Source organism: Gavialis gangeticus, unplaced genomic scaffold (genome assembly GCF_001723915.1).
Source record: "Gavialis gangeticus isolate Ggan-Ray unplaced genomic scaffold, GavGan_comp1, whole genome shotgun sequence".
Classification (NCBI taxonomy): Eukaryota; Metazoa; Chordata; order Crocodylia; family Gavialidae; genus Gavialis; species Gavialis gangeticus.
Genome location: NW_017729025.1, coordinates 131,682,340 through 131,702,084, shown reverse-complemented (window position 1 = coordinate 131,702,084; position 19,745 = coordinate 131,682,340). Strand labels below are relative to the sequence as shown.

The window sequence follows — 19,745 nt, the reverse complement described above, 5'->3', positions numbered from 1 at the left end:
AATTTAATTCTTGAGTTCCTGTTATTTTTATATTAAGTAACAATTTAATTCTTGAGTTCCTGTTATTTTTATATTAAGTTTTTTCCCAAACTGGCATTTAAAAATGGGTCAGTTTTGGAATAGATTTTACGTACTGCTGGTTTTTCTAATGCTTTCAGAATTTTGTGGCTTTACTATGGTATGTTGCTGTTTATAATTTTATTTAATAACATGGATATGTAGTATAACCACATGATTTTATGTTCAGGTGTTTGTTGAAAGTTCAGAGTCTTTGGATCGCCACCTGACTTACACAGATTCTCAGTTATGGAAACTTTTGGATCGTCATGCAAATACAATAAGACTGTATGTTTCATTACCAGAACAGTCTCCTGGATCTCAGTTTAAAAGAACAGTTTACCAGAAAGCTAGTGGAGATTCAGGTAATTTGGATGAAGTTTGTGAAAAAGTAAAAGGTTCTGTAGGTAATATGAAATCTGTAGAGGCTATCCTAGAAGAAAGCACTGAAAAACTCAAAAGTTTGTCACTGCAGCAGCAGCAGGAGGGAGACAACGGAGACAGCAGCAAGAGCACAGAAGCAAGTGACTTTGAAAACATTGAGTCGCCTTTGAATGAGAGAGATTCTTCAGCATCAGCAGAACACAGAGAACTTGAAAACCAAATTCAGATTTCTGATCCAGAAAACTTCCAGTCAGAGGAGCGATCGGATTCTGATGTGAATAATGATAGGAGCACAAGTTCTGTGGACAGTGATATTCTTAGTTCTAGTCATAGCAGTGACACTTTATGTAATGTTGAAAATGCCCCCATCCCTTTGGCTAATGGACTTGATTCTCATAGTATCACAAGTAGTAGGAGATCTAAAGCAAATGAAGGAAAAAAGGACACCTGGGATACAGCTGAAGAAGATTCTGGAACTGATAGCGAATATGATGAAAGTGGCAAGAGTAGAGGAGAAGCGCAATATATGTACTTCAAGGCAGAACCCTATGCTGCAGATGAAGGTTCAGGAGAAGGACAGAAATGTAGGTATCAATTCTATTTTGTTCCACTTCATTTAACTTAATACATTTAGCTAACAAACATATATGTTCTGTTGTCAGAAAAGTATTGAAACACAAATCAACCTTTTTTGAAAATGCTTAAATATGGCAATACACATCATCATGTTCAGTTGTAATTGTGACTTGACTTTACACAAACTAAATTATTGCCAAGTGAAGTCTCTCAATGAAGAGCACAAGTACATTTCAGTTAGTTTTCACGTCCTTGAATATAATACCTGATGGGTTTTTTTGTTTTGCTGCATATTGAAAATAGGTTTTTTGGTGGAGGAGAGGACAGCTTGACCTTTTTCAGCAAAGGAAAAAAATGTTAAATCATTAACATTATTCTTTGTGCATTGTTTGTTCACAATACCACTACTCTTTCTGTTTGAGCTAAAATGTACTCTCAATAATTCTGAAACCATCTGTTGTTGTTTTGTTTTATTTTTATTTTTTTAATTTTTGTAATTGAAGCAGAACTCAAAGGCCAAGGAAACAAAATACATTTTGTTTCTGAAGCTTTTGATCTTTTGGAGCTTTAGATTATATACAGCCTCATTAGCCCAAGAACAGTAGATCAGTTTTAGGTGTGTATTTGGATCCAGGTATTTTAATGTTATCCAGGCTCTTCATATTTTGTAAAACACATGATGATATTCCTGTGTCTACTTTTTTAAAATTATGATTATCTTTTATATGCATATATCATAAAATGTGAAAGCCACAATTAAAGAAGTTTAATCATAACTAATGCGAAAATCTAAACCAGAGTTCTTTTCTCTAACATATAAATTGGGAATCTTCAAATTTATGAATAGGGACAAGTAACAGAAGTATTAATTTTAAATTGTATGAATTGTTACTTTTGAAGGAAGAATACCTATTATCTAATGCAGCAGCAAAATAATTTTGAACTATTGGAGTTATGTTTCTTTCTTGGAATAAGAAAATTGCTCTTTTTTTAATCAGAGACTGTTTACTAAACTGTTGAAAGCATCTTTCTAGTCTCATTCCATTTCACTGTATATTTTGTTACTTCCATTTTAACATTATAAACCTGCACATTCCCACTAAATAGTGTGTTGTCAGAAGTTTAATTCAGGTTGTAATTTTACACAAAGATTTAAGTTGAATTAATAACATCATTCTTTGTTTTTCCTTGTGTATAATGATAAAGTCTAGGTTCTTGCACAAGGTCAGATCCTCACATTGTTACAGGTCATGGAGTCCAGTGCTTCTGTAACAATATAGCAGCTGAGGATCAGTCCAAGAAAATAATGTTTTTATCTCTGGAAGTTAAGGGACAAATCCTGCTTCTCTTAATTATTTACCAGTTTCACTGATGTCAGTAGGAATGCTGTTTGACCATGTTGTATTTAGTCTTCCCTTCTGGCTTACGTGGAGACAGGTTTTCGATACCCCAGCAGGACTGGATCACCAGAACACCTCATTTTCCCAGACCCTCTGTACCCATTACCATGCTTTTATGGAATGATAGACCCTTCCCCAGATCCCAGCTCTTAAATGGAAGGACAAGGAGATACTTATAAGACAGAGTCCCTGGATTCAGCTCATATGAGGGAATATGGGTCAGGAGAGGGGCTCAGGCTCCCCTAGAAAAATGAGCCCTCCATATCTTGTGGAGGATCAGGTAGTAGTAGTTCAGACACCTTTTGGGGCAGAGATTTCCCAGGTCCTCCCTTGCATGAGGGATGGATGGGGAGAGGCAGTAGACTTGGTTAATCAGTCTGCTGGAGCATGGCAATTACCATACTCCAGCAACCTTCTGCGTCTCATGTATCATCATCCCTGCACTTAAAAATGGTGGCAGGGTCACTTGAACTAAAGCCCATTGAAAGAGCTTTAGTTCAGGTGCCCCCACCATCATTTTTAAGCACAGGGATGCTGATATACAAGATGCAATGGCACTTTAATTAGAGCAGCTCTCGGAGCTTTTCTTCTAGAGCGACAGGCCACCAGATCTTGGTACACTTGGTAGAGTGCAAGTGAATGACTTACTCTGTCACCTGAACTATTTTTATCCCTTTCACTTCTACAGCTGCCTTTCAGTACTGCCCAGAGCCTCCTTCCATACCCTCTTCCTTAATCTCTTTCCTTTCTCTGCAAGAATTCCCATATGTAACTTAATTTTTAAAAATTAATCTATTCATCTTCTGAACTTTCCTACAGTCCTTGGTGTTTTTCCAAAATTAAACAAATAAAACCTGATACAGGCAGATAATAGCAAAATGCCTTCCTTCCTGAATTTTCTCCCAATGTTCTGATGTACAGTGATGCTATCTAGGTGCATCTGAGGTTCTGTGCCTGCTTAATTTGAGACTGGGCAAGTATTTCAGGGTTAGATTTTGAAAGGCTTCTATTTCAAGAGTGATGAAGGCACAAAGTTGAGTACCTAAAGGACGTGAATGTTTTTTAAAACATGACCTGGTGTATGTCTAAGCTTCCTATCTGTAAAATGGAGATGATGATCTCCTTCACTGGGGTCTCAATATGCAAACATTTTAAAGGTTACTAAAGATTCTACCTCTCTCTACTATGAATTGTCAGTCACTTTAGGGGGTTACAGTAATAGCTCCTTTAAAGCATCTGCCCTGCCAAAATGCTGGGCTTGGTTGCATGCAGAGTGGGAGCAAGTGGGCTTCTTTCTTTGGTAACAGTCCTGGGTAGGCAGAAATGATAGACAAAAGCACCTAGGATAGATGAAATAGCAGTGGGGGTCTGGTTCATCATTTAGACTGCTAAGCACTGATAGTTCAAGTAACTCTTCAATAAGTACATGAATTTTTTAGCAGAGTAGGCAAAATCTGTATCCTTTGCAGCACAATGTACTGATTCACTTCTGTGGGATTTTTTTTGTCTTAGGGTTGATGGTGCATGTTGACAAAAGAATTACACTGTCTGCTTTCAAGCAACACTTGGAGCCCTTTGTTGGAGTTCCATCCTCTCACTTCAAGGTCTTTCGCGTCTATGCCAGCAATCAAGAGTTTGAGAGTGTTCGGCTGAATGAAACACTTTCATCATTTTCTGATGACAACAAGGTTATTAAACCATGGTTTTTAATAACAGTGTACACTGAGCTGTATAGATTGGGTTATGTTTTATGAATTGGCAACTTCTGCATGTAAATTGTCAGATAACATTCATGACTTCATTGAATCTTTGTTACATTGATAGTGTTATGTAGTGTTTAAAAGGAAATATCTTTTTGCCTTTAATGTTGCTTCTAACAGAACTTTTTAATTTGTAGATAACTATTAGACTTGGAAGAGCACTTAAGAAGGGGGAGTATAGAGTCAAAGTGTACCAGCTTTTGGTAAATGAAACAGAGGTGAGTTACCTTGTATATTTTTAAGTCTAAAATTTAGGCCTGAGGAAGGGCAACTGAAGGGCACGAAACCAGAAACACTAGACACTTCCTGAAATGTAGGTAAAAGCAGGGGAGATGTCGTCACTGCCAGTGCCTGGTCATTACAATGACAGAGAAGAAATTGGTTAATATATGCACAGTGTGTCCTAAGTCAAGGACTATACTTGGCTACAGAAGAAGGCACCCCCCCCCCCGCAAGTCCTTGCCAATGTGGCGTAGGGGAGGAAATTTCCTTCTTGACCTTCATTTGGTGCTCTCTCTGACCTTGAGTGGAAGATCAAGACAGTCTCTGGCTCCTGAGTTTCCTAAATACCAGCAGGAGCATGTGACGTCCATAACAGCCTTTGACAGCACTAAGTTTATCTTGAGTCAGTTTAGAAGAGGAGCCTGCTCACAAACAATTCTTAACTATTATTTTTTATATTTGTTGATTCTAGGCCCATAAATTGCAATACATGTGCCCCTTCCTTTTTATTTCTCCCCCATTTCTCCCTCTCCCTCCCCCCAAATTAACTCTAATTCTGATCCATTCTTATTTATGTTCGCAGCCATGCAAGTTTCTTTTAGATGCTGTTTTCGCTAAAGGAATGTCTGTTCGGCAGTCAAAAGAGGAACTACTCCCTCAGCTCAGAGAGCAGTGTGGGTTAGATCTAACCATTGACAGGTAAAGGACAGTGAAATCAAGGCTGAAATTGTTGTGTTAAAGGCAGCTTTTAAAAAGTACTTTATTTTGTAGGTCTCAGAAGCCAAGGGGATCTGCTACAAATATTGAAACCCTTCCCTCAGAAACCCTTTCTGTCAGAAAATGTTAATATAATCAACAAACTAATTTAGGATTTTTTGGAACAGCAGTAAGTTGTGTTTATAGCCAAACTGAATATCAGAGATTAGACTGTGATAAGTTTCTGCCAGGATTGGTGTTTATAAGGAAATACCTTTGTTTGCAGTGCCTTATTTCCAGAGGATATTGGATCACATCTGATTTGCAGTTCAGTTTTGGTACCCTCCTATTGCCTGGAAATGTTATTTGTTCTAAGAAACAGTACTTCTTGAAAAAGAAAAAATGCACTGTAAAGACCATTGCTGCTTACAGAAATGAAAAAAAAACCTAGCGTTTTACTTTCAGCTTGATGCATCCTGCGCCGATTTCAGCACATGCCCAAAAGAGGTATTGCTTTAGTTTGATCTGGCTTGCCCAGTGTCTATGTAGATCACGCGCTTACTTCACTGGGTCTTTTTGGCACTTTTATCTAATAGCGGATGGAGTCAGCTATTAGATAAAAGTGCCAAAAAGCCCTGCTGAAGCACCCAATCTATATAAAGGTTGGGGAGCTGGATCAAACTAATGTGCTTCCTCTTCTGGTAAAGTGCTGGAGTCTTGTTTTTTGTTTTGTTTTGTTGGGGTTTTGGGGGGGGGGCCTTGGTTTTTTTTTTTTTTCATGCCTGTCAGCAGCCCATGACTTTGAGTCTCTCTGAGATGCATCTCCAGAACATTTTAGTGGATCATGTCCTCTGGGATTGCTCTGAAACATTCTTTCCTTAATTTTCCATGTACTTTTTAGTCTCCTTTCTCAGGGCAAGATGGGACTAGACCAGTGGTGCCCAACCTTGTGCCTCTGAGGGTCAGAAGAGTGGCATGGGGTGGGTCTGTGGGCTGGATCTGGCCCTGTCCATCCCCAGTCTGACTTGTGCACCACCCATTGTGGTCTGCCAGCCAGATCTGGTATGCAAGGCCATGTTATCCAGCCAGTGGGGCTCCCCATGTGTCTGGAAATTCAGCAGCAAGGAAGTGGCAATTAACACTATAACTGTTCCTCTGCTGCCAAATTTCCAGGCCCTTTGGGAGCTCTGTGGGCTGGATGACAGCACTGCACAGGCTGAATCTTCCCCACAGGCCAGCAAGCTTGTGGCCAGCAAGTCAGGTTCCCTCTAAGGTATGCACATGTGCGGCTGTGCACAACTAAAAGTGCAGCCACACGCAGCCTTTTCAAGGCTGCGCACCAGGAGAGGCTTGAGCTGGAGCCTGGTGTGGGCTCCGAGGAAGTGCTCTGCTCCCCCGCATCAGGGCCGGGGAGTGGAGCCCTTCCCTGGGGCCGGCAGAGCCCACACCAGCTGCCTGGGCCAGCCTCCATCCCTGCCTTGCCTCACCTCGGGGAGGAGCCACTGCCTGCCTCGAGTGAAGCTCCACTGGCATGGCCTCTGGGGGCATGTCCCACACTGTCCCTGAGCCAGAAGAGACTCACTGGGGCAGGCAGCGGCTCCTCCCTGAGGTGAGGCAAGGCAGGGATGGAGGCTGGCACTGTCGGCTGGCTCGGGCTTTGCCAGCTCCAGGGAAGTGCTCCACTCCCCGGCCCTGATGCGAGGGATCGAAGCACTTCCCTGGAGCCAGTGGAGCCCGTGCCAGGCTCTGGCCACCGGCCCCAGTCCTTCGCCCCTGGCTACAGCCACCGGCCCCCGGCTCCAGCTTCCAGTGACCAGTCCCTGGCGTCCAGCCCCTGGCTCCTGCCTCCAGCCACTGGCCCCTAGCTCTGGCCCCCAGCTCCAGCCTCTGGCCCCGGCCTCCAGCCCTCAGCCCCCTTCGGTAAGTGTCCCACGCCGGACCGAGACAGTGCACTCATGGACCAAGGCAGCTGCTCATTAGAGGGAACATTGCATGCAGTAGTCAGATAGCTAGAGGAAGCGCTAGAGCAGCAGTTCTGAACCAAGGGTATATGTACCTCCAGGGACTATGTAAAGTCTCATGAGGGGGTACGTGAGATATATTTCGTACATTGTCTAACGCAGGTTGAAAGGCCTAAAAAATTAATTTCCCATTGAAAGGGGGTACATGAAGTCTCACTCTGGGACCAAAGGGTACGTTGACTGAAAAAGGTTCAGAACCGCTGCCCTAGAGGATGAATTTTGCATGTTGCAGAGGAAAATTCTTAAAACCCCTGGATGAAGAGAATCCTCTGCTTCTTAACATATTGTTCTAATAGACTTTTAATATTGTTAAGTGAAAGGTTCATTTCTACATGCAGGCCTCTGAAGTGAGTGGTGGTATCTCTTTTAAATAAAGTCTTCAGACCTTGAATTTTAATAGCCAAAATAAGTACTGTCTATTAATAAAAAAACTAATATTTTCTTAAATATGTTTGTCTGTAGGTTTCGCTTACGAAAGAAAACCTGGAAGAACCCAGGCACTGTATTCCTCGATTATCATATTTATGAAGAAGATATTAATATTTCAAGCAACTGGGAGGTTTTCCTAGAAATACTTGATGGTAATAACACAAATACATTTTTTGGAGTTAAAATACACAGTTGAAATGAATCAAAATTAATTCTACCTTCAGGTTGTACTAGGACACCTTTGAATTTGTTGTTATTTTCCATGTATAGAATCTAATTTGCAGGGGGGATTATCTGAAATGAATGTCCCTATCCCCCTCCCTGCAACTGCTGTGTTAGAGAAAGCAGCAGTGCAGGGGTGAGGCACCAGACCCCTGACCCTTGCTCATCTATCCCCTACTATGTGCCCTTCTGCCACATGCGTGTGTCTGCCCTGCAGCACCCTGCCTACTCGCTCCGTCCTGCTCCCTCCCTGCTCTTCTCCTTCAGCTTGTCAGGATTTGAGGGGGGGGAGTAGGGTACCTCACCGGCTGCTCTCTTCTGTCCTCCTCCCCCCCCCGCTTAGCTTTTGCTGCCACTCTACTCCAAGTCATGGCACTCGGCAGTAGCTGTGGCATAGCCCACCCTCGCCAAGGGAAAGCAGCAGCAACTCCCAGCTGGGCCAGGTTGGGGCTGGAGGAACCAGAGCTGGAACAGAAAGTAAGTGAGGAAGGGCCCTCATTTTTAGATTCAAGTAAATACAGTAAAGAAGTTCTTGCTATTTTTATTCTTAATTCACAGAATCCTTCAATATAATAGCACTTTCTTTGCTGAATGTGTTACTTTCATTGTAGCGTACATTTTATACTTGTTAGAAGATGGGTAAAACAGCACCTTTAAACTACAAAATAATTTGTGTATTTTGAAGCTGAGGCATCAACTTTGTGCTTCATGTGGCTTTGCAAATGGACAAGAAAACTTGAAAGCCCAGACAACATCTGTTTGCCCATCTAGTCCATGATAATTAACAAGAATAATCATATGTGACTTGTCCAAAGGCAGCAGATGGGTAGACTTCTGTAAGACGGGGGGCAATGAGTTTTGCTTCCTCAATCATAATGAGAACTGCAAAACGGAAGAAACATAGTTTGCCTTTTTGTAGATTTCTGTGAAGCTGTCTCATACCTGTGCATTTCTCTGATCCTGTTTTTGGAAGCTCAACAAGTTTTTGGGCAGTTCCTGTGCAAACTTATGTCCGTGTCTGAGATGCACGTAGTTACAGTGTCATCCTCACTGTCATTGTGGCTATGCCCAAAGTTTTAGAATTGGTTCCAAGTGGTTACTTTGAGTTGAATATTTTTTCTTCTAATTGATGTTTCATTAGGTTTGTTTTCAGTCAGGGAGCAAACATTTTTTTTGGATCTAGCTAATTTTACTAGGGGTGCACTGATAGATTTTTTGGGCCAATACCAGTGGCTGATTATTAACAAGCCATATTGGCCGATACTGATCCAACTGCTGATATGCAGCCTGGCATCTAGGAGAGCAGCATCCAGTTGGTAAGTCAGTTGGGGGGGAAGGGGCAGGGTTGAGGGAATGGGTGGGTGGGGGGCAGATTGAGGCCCCTGCGGTGAGGGAGAGTGGTACTGGGGCTGGGGCAGGGGCAGGCACTGCCTAGCTAGGGCAGGAAACTGAGTCATGAGTGACTCAGCTGGGAGGCATTTGGGCGGGGGTCCTGCTGTGCATGTCTGGAGGAAGGCATGGGGGCATGTACCCCCAGGATCTGCATGCAGGGTGGGGGGTGGTGCTGGCAGCTCCGGGCTCGGGGAGGGCTGGGCCAGGACTGCTCTGCGGGGGGCTACAGGGGTTTGGTAGCCCCCCTCCCAGCACCACCACTGCCTGGCCCGAGCACAGCTCCGGCCCAGCCCCGCTGCCAGGAAGAGTCTGGCACTGCCCCTGGCCCCAGCATGCAGCAGGCAGCCTGCGCTAACTCCACACACCAATCCTGGTGGCATGCACAGCAGCAGGAACTACCCCCCACCCCACAAACAAGCCACTCATGTCTCAGTCCCCTGTCTTGGCAGGGCAGTGCCTGCCCCAGCCCCACTCCCTCCCTCACTGTAGAGGCCTTGGTCTGTCCCGCCCTCCCCACCCAACAGACTTACCAGCAAGATGCTGCTCTCCAAGCTGCCAGGCTGGCCACGTGCATGCTGTGATTGCATGCATACACATGGCGTTTTTTGCCCACATCAGCGAAAAAAGCCAATTGCCAATAATGTCAATTTTCTTTGTATCGGTTCAAATACAATATGGACCGATATATTGGTGCACCTCTACTTTTTACAGTTTCCAACTGAAAGATAAAAATGCCTTTTCTCCATCAAAAAGTCAAAACTTTTAAACATGTTTCTTTTCCCCTTCTTTTCCCCATTTTTCATAAACATACTTTGAAAAGGATAGAAGAGGAGCCCACTGGTGAGCAGTAGACACTTAGCATGGGGGACACTGAGGGTGACTACTCACTGAATTGGACAGAACAGAGACTTTTAACCTGTGTCTCCCATGTTGCAGACAAGTGCCTTAGTTTGTCAATTATTCCGGGGTTAATGTTTCTAATTTGTACTAGAAACTTCCTTTCTTGGCTTGAGAAATCATTCCTGAAGAAAACTGTATCAAACGGGATTTGTGCCCATGAAGTATTGTTATTTTTCAGCAAATCTTTTGTGGAAAAAGTACCCAACTTATTTTAGCGTTAAGTATGCCAGTGCAATCTAAATATTATTTCTTTATGTGAGCTTTTATTTTTGGTCTGACAATGTTTGTTTATTTTGATTAGCCCATTGCTTTGAGTTTAGGGCTTGGAAACCAAATTAAAGGAATTTTTTTTTTTTTTAGTGAACTATCTCTTGGACTGATGGTCAGAATACCCGTGCCTCATCCACATGGTCCAGTTTCTAGCCACAGCCTTTGTGTTTGACCATTAGAGATCACTTAAGCTCTGTGCATCTGCTCAGCCTCTGTAAAATGTGTGATAATTTATTACTTGCTGGCTGAGGCAGCTATATACTCTGTTCAGTATAACAGAGAAGTCTGTAAAGTTGTATTCAGTGAAAAAAAGTATATGGTATACTGTGAATGAAACAGTCCCCAACACACTGATTGTGGGGCAGGGGGAGAAGCAACATTAACAGCTGCATCTGTCCACTGTCCATCCAGAGCAATGAATAAGGCCAGAACCCTATAAAAAATAAAAAAAAAAAAAAAAAGGTAAATCTTTGTCATAAAGCATGCACACACAGGGCAGCAAAATAAAGATTATGCTGGCAGTGTTAGTTTTGCTTGTTGTATTGTCTGTATAACAAGAGAGCTTTTGCTGGAATAACTTATTACATCAATCCATACTAACCAGCTCATGAGAATGCCACGTTGTAGCCTGCTGGACTGCATGTAGACTCATCCACTCTCAGTCCAGGGTTAACAAACTTAAACTACTCGGATTTGAAATATACAATTCTTTCCTTCACAGATTTGCCTGAAGAGACTAAGTGAGATCAGTCTGTCCTGGTTTGAGAGCATTTTTCATTTTACTGGTGATTCATGGCACCTTTTTTGGTAATATTTAGTACGACTTTTCTGGATCTCTCCCAAAGGTTAGCTTCTTCCTATACACCTGTGCCCCAGGCTACAGCTAAAGACTCCTGCTTTGTTTCAGGAAAATAAAGCAGTCAATTTCAAGTCTGGTATCACACTTGATTACATTTTGACAAGTTAAAAGATGTCATCACTTGGCTGGCAGATATGTTTGAATTAATGAGGATACTCTTCACTGCCTCTTCAACTTGGTGTGGTTAACTGTGGGACTTACCGTAATTCTTTCTTTTTTGCAGGAGCAGAAAAAATGAAATCCATGTCACAGCTTGCTGTTTTGTCAAGACGATGGAGACCATCTGAGATGAAGCTGGATTCTTTCCAGGAAGTAGTGCTGGAAAGCAGCAGTGTTGATGAATTAAAAGAGAAGGTGAATTGATATTATACAGTATATCGCTTAGTGTTTTTGAAGCTTTATTGTGTTAGATCAACTTTTGCAATATCACTTCCTTCTAATGGTGTATTTCAGATATCTTTAGAACTGAATCCTTAGTGTTCAGTGGTAGATTTTTTTCTTTCTTTCTGGAACTGACACACTGATGCCCCACCATCACCAAACTGCGTGCAAATATCCTGTTTTGATAGAAGTTGGGGTCAGAAGGGACCTCAGTAGGTTGAGTCCAACCCCCTGCCCTGGGCAGGAAAGAGTGCTGGGGTCAGATGACCCCAGCTAGGTGCTTGTCTAGTCGTCTCTTGAAGACCCCCAGGGCAGGGGAGAGCACCACTGCCCTTGGAACCTCATTCCAGATTCTGGCAATCCTAACTGTGACGGAGTTCTTTCTAATGTCCAACCTAAATCTGCTCTCTGTCAATTTGTGGCCATTGCTCCTAGTTACTTCAGGGGGTGCCCTAGTAAATAGAGCATCTCCTATTCCCTGCTGCCCTCCCCTGATGAATTTATAGGCAGCCACAAGATCACCTCTCAGCCTTCTCTTGCAGAGGCTGAAGAGATCCAGGTCCCTCAGTCTCTACTCGTAGCGCCTTGCCTGCAGGCCTCTGACCATACGAGTGGCCCTCCTTTGAACCCTCTCAAGATTCTCCACGTTCCTCTTGAAGTGTGGCGCCCAAAACTGGATGCAGTACTCCAACTGCGGCCTGACCAATGCCACATAGAGGGGAAGCATCGCCTCAGTGAACCTGTTCGTCATGCATCTGCTAATGCATGATAAAGTGCAGTTAGCTTTGTTGATCACTTCAGCACATTGACAACTCATGTTCATCATGGAGTCAACTATAACTCCAAGATCCCTTTCTGCAGCTGTGCTGCTGAGAAGGTCATGTCCCAGCCTGTAAGTGTGGTTCTTTTTGCCCAGGTGCATAACTTGGCCTTGTTGAACTGCATCCTGTTTTGTTGTGCCGACTTTTCCAACATGACCAGATCTACCTGGATATGTTCCCTGCCCTCTGGTGCATTAACTTTGCCCCATAATTTGGTATTATCTGCAAACTTGGACCGGGTGCTCTCCACACCCTTATCCAAGTTACTGATGAAGACGTTGAGTAGCACCGGTCCAAAGACTGAGCCTTGCGGGACTCCACTGCCCACATCTTTCCAGGTCAATACCGACCCTTCCACCACCACTTTCTGGGTGCAACCCCTAAGCCAGTTTGCCACCCACCTGACCATGCAATCATCTACATTACAGCCTGTCAGTTTGTTTATGAGAACAGAATGAGATACTGTATCGAAGACCTTCTTAAAGTCTGATCTGGTCTTAAAAAGAAACAAGGTTAGTCAGGCAGGATCTACCTGCAGTGAATCCATGCTGATTTCCTTTCAGCATTATTTCTCCTGCTGGGCTCCCACAAATGTGATACTTAATGATTTTTCCAAAGTTTTCCTGGGGATAGAGGTGAGACTAACTGGCTTATAGTTTCCCAGTTCCTGCCTCCTCCCCTTCTTGAAAATAGGGACCACACTGGCCCTTTTCAAGTCCTCTGGGACCTGACCAGAGCACCAGGAGTGCCAGAAGCTCTGCTATGATACTGGCCAATTCCTTCAGCACCCTTGGATGAACTTCATTCAGCCCACTGATCTGAACACATCCAGCCCCTCCAAGTGCCCCTTCACTAAGTCTGCACTAACAGTTGGTGGGCTGATATCCCTCCTGTGTCTGTCTGTAATCTAGTTATAAGATTTGTCTTGGTCGGTGTCTAGGAATACAGATGCAAAGAACTCATTGAAGAGCTCAGCTTTGTCCCCCCATCTCTGTCACCAGTTGCCCTAGTTTGTCATGTAAGGGTCCTATGCTACCTTGCGCCTTCTTTTTGTTCCGTATATACCTGAAGAAGGACTTTTTGTTGTTCTTAAATTTTGTCGCCAGCCTAAGTTCTAATCCTTAAGTAAGTTTTGCTTCTTAGCTTCTTAATATGCCTATTAAGAAAGCCTGGCCAAATGTCAAAGCAGTGTAAAATAACACTGTATAAGTTCAATTTTATTTCTTCATGTCTTTGTTTCCTTCAAGCAAGTAACCTATGAAAGCAAGCAAAAAGCCTATGGGTCCCACATAATGTTTAAGTCATACCTTTTTTTTTTCTTTTTCAAACCAGTGAAGGAAATAAATATCTTGAAGGATTGTTGCTGAAGGACTCTTCTGGCAGGAGGAGATCCAAGCTCTTTAGATCATCTTACTGATTTTGGATGATACCTTTAAAGTTTCACCTGGTGCTTAACTGAACTCTGGCACAACTAATAACATTCATTTTAGTATGGCTGCAAAAAAGTCATACTATCATGCAGGCAGACAGCCACTCTGCAGCACAGTGTGCGAGTGGTCTTGATATATATCTCCTGCAGAGTACATTGCAGTTATCCAGTTTGCAGCTGCATTTCAGCTGTTAATAAAAATTATTACAAGTGCCTAGTCACTAAAAAGGTCATCTTGGGTATGAAGAAATCTTAGTGTTAAGGCTGCAGAGAAACTCCTGTCTGATCTTTTAAACGTTCCATACTTAAAAGTGGAGATTTCTCAAGACAGAACCTGGGTAAATACTATATGGTTGCCTGCTTAAGTATGATAGGCAGTCATAAGTGCGTAGTATCTACATGCTGGCTTCCTGCATGCTTCCAGGCACAGGTCAAGTTAGAGCTGACCATGAGTCCTTGAATGGAAATGGATCCTGGCATCTTCAAAACCATTCCAACTTACTCCCAGTCACAACAGTTATGGTTACTGTTTGTCTTCAGTGTCCATCTCCAAGGAGCAGTGGGCAGCATGCTCCTTGAGGGCTCTGTCCCATCTGAACCTCCTCCCATCTACATTATTCAGAAGCTTGAATTTACCATGTAACATGTTTGAGGCCTGCCTGCAGTCAGCCTTCTTGTGCAAGAGCTTACTGGTAGACTGGGGATGATATAATATCATTCATGTTTTTGTCAGTCCTGTTTTTTGTATTTAATGTGGTGAGAGCCAACTTCTCTAGCTAAATATTAAATACCAGGCAAATGGGCTTTCCATCTTGAACCTTGCATAGCAGTAATTGTTTATGTTTTAAATCTTTTCTATCATTTCTTCTGTGTTGGATGATTATGATCCAATGCGGTGGTGCCCAAATTTTTGATCCTGGAGGGCAGATTAGTAGTGTGAGATCAGTCCATGGGCTGGGGCTCAATTAGGCAGCCAGAGCTGCAGACACAATCTGGTGCAGGGCCTGATCTGGTATGTGGGGTTGGCCTGACACGTGACCCCAGCCTCAGGTGCCAGATTGGGCTCTTCCGGATCAGGCCCTACACTAGGTCACACCCACAGCCCGGCTCCACATACAGAGCCATATTATCTGACCTGTAGGGCTTGGAAATTTGGGGACAGTGGAGTGGTGGCAGTGTTAATTGACACCATCCCCTGCCACCATGGGCCAGACATTGAGCATCACTTATGCAATGCAGTCACCAGCACATGGCCTGCAGGCCAGATTCAGCCCACTGAGCCATTAGAGACATCCTGCAGAGCTGTAGGGCTTTGCCTATGTCCTCACAAGCTGAACAGTGAGGAGCTGTGCCCACACCACTGTTGCTTCTCTCCATCCTGTTCCATTTCCTTTTCAAGGTTGCAGTTTGAGTGCAGCTTCCAGCCAGAAGGGAGCTGCGCTGGTGTTGGGCTAGGTAGTGGCAGGGAGAGGGTCAGGAGAAGTGGTAATAGTGTAGAAGCAGCTTCCTGGCACTGGCGCAACTCTCTTCTGGGTGGAAGCTGGGCTTGCACTGTAACCAGGGAGTACAGGGGGTTGGAAGTAGCTGAGGGGGCATGGGTGCAGGCCAGTTGCATGGCTCCAGCAGGGGCAAAGGGGAAGCCTGCCATGCCCCTCCCTCCTTCCCTGCCACTCATGTGCTGCCAAAGACACCCAGCCTACCTTGAACTGGAGCTAGGTTGTTTCAGCCCCATGGCTTGAAAAAGGCTGCCAGCCCCTGGTCAAGTAGAAGACACCTGTGACTGCTGTGGTGTATATTAGTTTAGTTGCACTGAGCATAATCTATTTTCTAGGGTTATCTCCTGCTTAAAGAAAAATTGTTACATGTAAGCTGTTGATATAGCGAGATAATGTACCTTCTGAAGTGCTGAATCCTTTTTTCTTTTTTTATCATTGATATCTTCTGAGTTTCTTTGTGGGCTTTAAAATTTGACAGAAACCTACTGATATTTGTGTGTTCCAAATTCCTGACACATTTATGTGAAAAAAAAAAGGCTCACTTTTATTTTTCTGAAATAACTGATATATTCAAAATTTGTTTTACAGCTTAGTGAAATAAGTGGCATACCCTTAGAAAACATAGAATTTGCAAAGGTAAGTAGATTTATCTGAATTGCATGTAATGACTTGGAGTCCATTTATGGTTAAGCTGTTAGAGCAATTTATTCACTCAAAATTGTTTCTTTTCAGGGTAGAGGAACATTTCCTTGTGACATTTCAGTACTAGAGATCCACCAGGACCTGGACTGGAATCCTAAAGTATCTACACTGAATGTCTGGCCTCTCTACATTTGTGATGATGGCGCAGTAATATTTTATAGGTATGTGCTTTACTGTAGTGTAATCCTCCAAATACTCAACATATGAAATAAGGATTGGGAGGTGGTAGAGCAAAAACAAACACCTGAAAATCAAGGTGACAAGTCTGTCACCATTCTCTTTAAATAGTCAGCCATCAGATACTTGAAGATTTGTTATTAAATCAACGCTCAGTCTCTTCTTCTCCAAACTAAGTAATCCCAGTTCTTCCAACCCAGGTGTAAAGAAGGTGAAGTGTAGCATACTGAACCTGAGAAGGAGCCTGGTGGGATTTATGGTCCAGTGGAGTGGCTGGCACAGTTATCAGCTGCTGTTGTGCAAAGTAAAGAGCAGGGAAGAGCAGTAGAGCTGTTTGGGAAGAAGCTGTGTTGCTGGGCAGGGGTGAAGGTGAGGTTGGAGCAAAAAGAGTTGAGGTCTGTGGCTAGAGTATGAAGACTATCAAAAAAAATGGACTTAGCATTAATGTCAGCTGTCTGGGACACTCTTGTCCAGCTGTTGGCAGCAGCTTCCTACCAAAATTAAAATGTTCCTATAAATAAATATTTAAGCTCTTTTCCCCTTTGACATCTGTACATTTCTTGATTCAAAACCTAGATACCCCGTGGTAAAATCTATTCTCTCTTTCCCTTTTCATTTGTTATTTTGATATTTCCTGCCGTCAATAGTTTAGCAAAAGTTGCAAAAATCTAGTTGCTCTTACTGTGGTTCAGTTTCTTGTTTTCTTATATAGTACTATCTAGTTTTTACATATGATACTGAATATATCAGGACAAGTCTCTGAAACTGCAACAAAATAGATTTAAGATGGAGAAAAGTATTAAAGAATTTAGAGGAAAAAATTGACATTTGTATTGAACTTTTAGTACGTTTGTGTTTGTTTACCATGGTGTCACTTTACAGAAAGCTGGCAATCTCTCTCTTGTTATGGATGGAGAGACCTTACTTGAAACTGTGTAACATCTGAATAATGTGTAATATTTTTTTAAGGGATAAAACTGAAGAATTAATGGAATTGACAGATGAGCAGAGAAATGAACTAATGAAAAAAGAAAGCAGCAGACTCCAGAAAACTGGACACCGTGTAACCTACTCCCCTCGTAAAGAAAAAGCACTAAAAATTTATCTGGACGGAGCACCAAATAAAGATTTGACTCAAGACTGACATTTGCTATAGAGCATGTTCCCCGGGGAATTTTTTTTTGTTTTAAATAAAAAAAGGTTCACTACTACTGTGTAGTGCCATTATGGCAGGACACTCATTAGGTGTAAAACAATGACACCAGCACTGATTGGGCTGCGGTTTACCGATCAGAAGCTCAGTGCCCAGTTGGGTCACTGTTTGACTTGGAATCATGTTGTGCACTATAGTCAAATGTACTGTAAAGCTAAAAGGGATGTGCAAATAAAAGAACAGAAAAACGTGGGGCGGGGGAGGGAAATAAGTGGAAATTATTACGGACAGTGTGCACATAATAGCTAGTAAAACTAGCCTCCAACAGGATACTCATAGCTTAATAATAAAAGCTGTGCAAAGGCCATGAATGAATTCTTTTTCTGTTTGTTTCACTGATACACACATTACCTCATTGAAGATTCGGAAGCAAATGTAACACATTGGCTCTTAGAAAACAATAAAAATGCGGTCAGGATGTCATGGAATTCTCAGAACCCAGCTCTAAAAGTGTATGGTTTTAGAAGAATCCTTAGAATATTCTTCCACAAGAGAGAGATCTTTAGAAAGTTACTAGCCAGTGTTGGCTTATTCTGCTGAAGTATTGTAAGGTAACTGTGTTTTAATAGGTTATGGAAGCTGAAGAGCAATTTTATTATATTGCGTTTAATGTGTAAATGAAATCTACCCTATCCAGTTAATGGAACTGCAGTTCAGCTATTTACTGTGGTATTTCTTTTCACATATCAACATCCATTGTGTACATTTGAAAGTATAGCTGCCTATTTAAATTTGTATTCATTTTATGTTTGGCAATGCTGGGTACTTTAGGCTTGTATTTCCCCTTGTTAATGAGTTTTTTGTTCAGCTAGTTATTTTTGTACATCTTGTTTTTGAAGACTTCATTATAAGTTTGCATCTTCTAGTCCCATTGCAAGCCACACTTTAATTTTTCCTGGAGTTGATTCATAGTTGTGTGTAGTTTAAACCTATTTGGGCAACTTCTAACCTCACAGTATAAACTTGCTGGTAGTTCAGATTGTGGTGCAAAGGCTGATACAGTCAACATGATTTCATTGCAAAGCTGAGGAACAGCAAGTTTTTGCTTTGCTACATAAAGATCAGTTGAGAACAATTCTACATAGTTTTTGGAAATACCATCTAATTTATAACAATCAAAAAGTTTTGGTAAATTTTTTCATGCCAGATGCTGTTTACAACAATGAACATGCCAATAAAACATTTGTTCATTTGGTTGTGTTATTTTAATCATTAATCTTCTGTGGATTTTTTTTCACTTTAAAAAAAAAAAAAGTTGTTTCATGTAAATATAGACTTCCTGGAGGCAGTCTTTCTGAGTTTCAAGATGTTTATATGTACATAGTAGCGAGGAAGATGCTCTCTAGAGAGCATGCTCAGCTAACTTGTTTATATACACAAGGGCTAATTAGTTTCCAGTTTCCTTTTTAGGAATGTAAAGTGTTAGACTGTGACTGAATACTGTAGACAGCTCAAGCTTGTCACTGGAGTGTGGAGTTTGGATATTCCTTTCTACCTACAGTGCCAAGTGAGCTTTACCCAAAATATCTGAAATATGAAGTGCTTAGTTCCCAGATCTGTCACTAAGCAGACAGAAAACTGAAGAATTGCAGCAGCTTGAGAATCCAGCCTGCACGTGGGGTATTCCTGGGTGCGGTGGAGTCTCAGTAATGGCTCTCAACAATCCCTAATGCTTTATAGACACTGACTATGCAGAACTTAGATTTAAGACTCTTGTAATATTGGCATTTAGTGCAAGGAAAAAAGTGGATGTTATTTTCCTAAAGTTTACCTTAACCATTCTTTTCAGCTAGCATCTTCTCTGTTCCATCTTCCAGGTTTTGAGGCATTAGGAAACATTACTTGAAAAACATTCTTTAATGCAACTAAGGAGGAAGTCTCTATGGAATATGTAGTAAGGCTTTGTTGCTGCCCAAGAGTAGAGATTTTTAATACTCTATTTTACTGAAGTAGAGTTAGCAACAGGCTCACCATTAAAACAAAATAGAGAAGTAAAGTCTGGTTAAATGTGTGGCTTGTGAACAGTGATAGGTCTGTTTCTAAGAGAGGAAACTGCTACTCCAAACAACCTCAAAAACTATTCACTCATCTCCGAGATTTTGATGAGCATATGTGTATAAATTATTTAGTAATGAGATAAGGGAAACGATTGGGAATTCCAGGGTGTTAATTGAGGTAACCATGCAAAAGTGCAGAAGTGATGGTGGAATGGGGTTTTGTTTTCTTTTTCCTGAGGCTGTTCCTAATTAGTATCTGTATTAATCTTGGCAACTAAGAAAATGTAGTTGAAACCATTGCTGAGGTCAAAAGGAGGGAAAGACTGCAGGAGGCTACAAGG

General features: G+C 42.2%; 1 protein-coding gene across 4 annotated transcripts in view; it reads left to right on the top strand.

Moving 5' to 3' along the window:
• The window catches only part of USP47 (ubiquitin specific peptidase 47), a 148,579-nt gene extending 129,963 nt beyond the window's left edge, over window positions 1–18,616 (top strand). For all 4 annotated transcript variants that reach the window (XM_019519573.1, XM_019519574.1, XM_019519572.1 and 1 more), the window contains 9 exons: window positions 248–1,025; window positions 3,930–4,105; window positions 4,315–4,395; window positions 4,983–5,098; window positions 7,579–7,697; window positions 11,412–11,542; window positions 15,904–15,951; window positions 16,048–16,178; window positions 17,164–18,616. In XM_019519573.1, coding sequence (XP_019375118.1) covers window positions 248–1,025; window positions 3,930–4,105; window positions 4,315–4,395; window positions 4,983–5,098; window positions 7,579–7,697; window positions 11,412–11,542; window positions 15,904–15,951; window positions 16,048–16,178; window positions 17,164–17,338 — 1,755 coding nt within the window. In that variant the 3' untranslated portion in view covers window positions 17,339–18,616. The remainder of the gene's footprint in view (window positions 1–247; window positions 1,026–3,929; window positions 4,106–4,314; window positions 4,396–4,982; window positions 5,099–7,578; window positions 7,698–11,411; window positions 11,543–15,903; window positions 15,952–16,047; window positions 16,179–17,163) is intronic.
• Window positions 18,617–19,745: the final 1,129 nt, after the last annotated feature.